At 47.7% G+C, this 2,508-nt stretch overlaps 1 protein-coding gene across 1 annotated transcript in view; it reads right to left on the bottom strand.

Moving 5' to 3' along the window:
* Positions 1–2,508, bottom strand: part of SF3A1 (splicing factor 3a, subunit 1, 120kDa) — a gene marked incomplete at its 5' end in the record, with an annotated part of 11,564 nt that overhangs the window by 1,177 nt on the left and 7,879 nt on the right. Inside the window, 4 exons of the mRNA XM_009707184.1 lie at positions 104–175; positions 396–497; positions 1,346–1,500; positions 2,274–2,484. Coding sequence (XP_009705486.1) covers positions 104–175; positions 396–497; positions 1,346–1,500; positions 2,274–2,484 — 540 coding nt within the window. The remainder of the gene's footprint in view (positions 1–103; positions 176–395; positions 498–1,345; positions 1,501–2,273; positions 2,485–2,508) is intronic.

The following is a 2,508-nucleotide window of genomic DNA, read 5'->3' as shown; positions in this document are numbered from 1 at the left end:
CCAATACCTCAGTACGTACATTACAACTTTTTCTTGTAAAAAGTCAGCCTGCGTGTGAGAACGCACTGAAGTAACAAACAGCATTTGCAGGGCTCGTACCCACCTCGTACTGCAGCTTCTGTTTCCCAGCTGGCATCCCTGTGGCCTCGTGGATCTTAACCTTTATAACAGACACCTAGGGAGAATCAAAGAGCTTGCTCAGGCTTTTTTTCCCCACTGTGCGGATGGCCAGCACTGCTCCCCCAGCCACGCAACCCTGCTGGGCAAGAGGCTGCACTGTGGGCAACATCCAGAGCTTTATAGCTCCTGCTATGCAGGTCAACTGCTATCCTCAAAGCAAAGACACTCGGTAGCAAAACAAGAAGGGGTAGAGGTCATGTTAATAAGCTACATGCCTGGTCCGAGAGCGGCAGGGTGAACACCAACACTTGGCCGTTCAGCTTCCATTCTGTCTTGTCCTGCATGTTGGGAACCTGGACTTTGACCGTGACCGGACCCTAGAGGAAACAAAGATAACGTCTCTTACAGGCAAGGAGGCTCAGGACTACGATAAAAGAGCAGCAGCCAAATTATTTATACACACACAGCGGCAGACAAATTATTTATTTCCAAAACTAGCCACCTATCTCCACTTCTCGGTAAACACACAGAAATGTATTTGCCTCAACACCGAGAAAGTTACTTCACTGCTACCAAAATGAAACATTTAGTTGGATTTCTCTCTCATTAGTCCCCCCTTTTGCATGCCATTCACCAAGCATCACATGCATTCACAGTACTACAGAGTGAACGTATGAAGCATTAAACAGGAGACTGCTTCTGTGCGCGGATGTCCAGGAAAACCATATAGTCTTCTTAAAGGACTTAAAACTCAACCCACGATGATGGCACTCCTCAGGAAGGAATTCAGTCTAACATTTAGTTCATATTGTTATGGAATATACCCCACATTACCATACTATCACACCAACATTGATATATTAAATCTTCTTACATCTGCAGCTTAGCAGTCCTCTGCTTAAAAGCTCATTAGCAGCTTTAGTTCTTCACATTACTATAAACTTACCTCTCACCACCCTTAATTACAGAAGAGTACCATCTCACTACACTGTGTGTAGCGCTGCATCGCTCTTTCCAGTAAAACACAAAGCAGTTCAGTTTGCTCAGGAATGAGAGTGGGAAGAAGCCATCTCAGAGAGTCACTCCCTTGTGAAGTACTTTTGTACGCCAGCTCCCCTCTGCGTAGTGGACTGGCTTTACATCCCCTTCGGGCAGAGGAGGCCGAACTGCCCGGCGGGGTCAGGACTCCATCGCTTCTCAACAAGCAGCCAGCCCACGCACGTACCTTGTTCCTGCGCAGAAACTCCTCCTCCGGAATCAGGCTATCTTCGCTCTTCAGTTTCTTTGAGACAGGCTCATCCTCCATCGGTGGTGGTGGGTGAACAGGAGGCATCGGTGCTGGGGAAGGAACTGGAGCCACGGGAGGCGCAGGAACAAATGCTGAAATGGGATGGGGGGACACAACACAGCCTGCAGTCATCCACTGAGGATACAGCAGACACTCCTTCACACAAAAATTCTTTTAGCAGACCAGTAAAGGCTGAAAATACATGCCACAGTTTGTGGAGGAAGTTAACACAACCAACAGTAACATGCAAACTTCAAACGTTAGGAGATCTTTCATATTGGGAAACAGTCCAGGAAAAGACAACAAGCAGCGTAATAGCTTCCTGCAGATCTTGGAAAAAAGAAAATGCTCTCAGTTTGGCATGCAGCAGTGCCAGCACCTCGATTTGGAGGAAAAAAAAAAGAATTGTTTTTTACATCACACTTTTCAACTTCAAAGCACGTAATGCTATGAAGCTGCTATGAGGAAAGGGGCCAGCCAACAGCTTTTCCTCCTGCAGCAGCAACTTCTGTAATGAGCTGTAACACCCAGTGAGGTGCTGGCAGTTCCTCTTCACTCTGGTTCCTTTTGGAAAGCAGCGTGAATTCTTAATCTTCACCTGGGCAGGCTCCCAGGGACACAGACATAAAACGGGTGAGACAGAATTCTCTCTATTTCATGCCGCGGGAGGATTCCTTGGCCAAAAAGCAGTACTGCCAGGTAAGTCGTATCAAACACCTCAAAATTCTTAATGATGGGACTTAGGGTCTGCAATCCCAATTACATGCCATTGCCAGAGGCACAAAAGGAAAAAACAATCAAAGCTCAAGCCCACGTTATACAGGAATCAGCTGACAATTAACCAGAAAAAGCTGAAGTTACTGACCTGTTGGTACTATCATGGGAGGCGGGCGGGGGCTCATGATGGGAGGAGCAGAAGGTGGCATGGGGACAACATTGATGCGCGGGGTATGGATTATTGGTGGCATGGGGGTGGCTATGACGGATCCTGGAGGCAAACGGACCACGGAAGTCATTGGTGGACGAGGCATGACTGGAACTGCAGAAACAACAGCGGCGCGAACAGGAGGGGGCATCTGGAGAGAGAAGGTAGTTTTTCT

This window comes from Cariama cristata, unplaced genomic scaffold (assembly GCF_000690535.1).
Source record: "Cariama cristata isolate BGI_N322 unplaced genomic scaffold, ASM69053v1 scaffold28629, whole genome shotgun sequence".
Lineage (NCBI taxonomy): Eukaryota > Metazoa > Chordata > Aves > Cariamiformes > Cariamidae > Cariama > Cariama cristata.
This window is presented reverse-complemented; position numbering and strand designations above follow the sequence as displayed.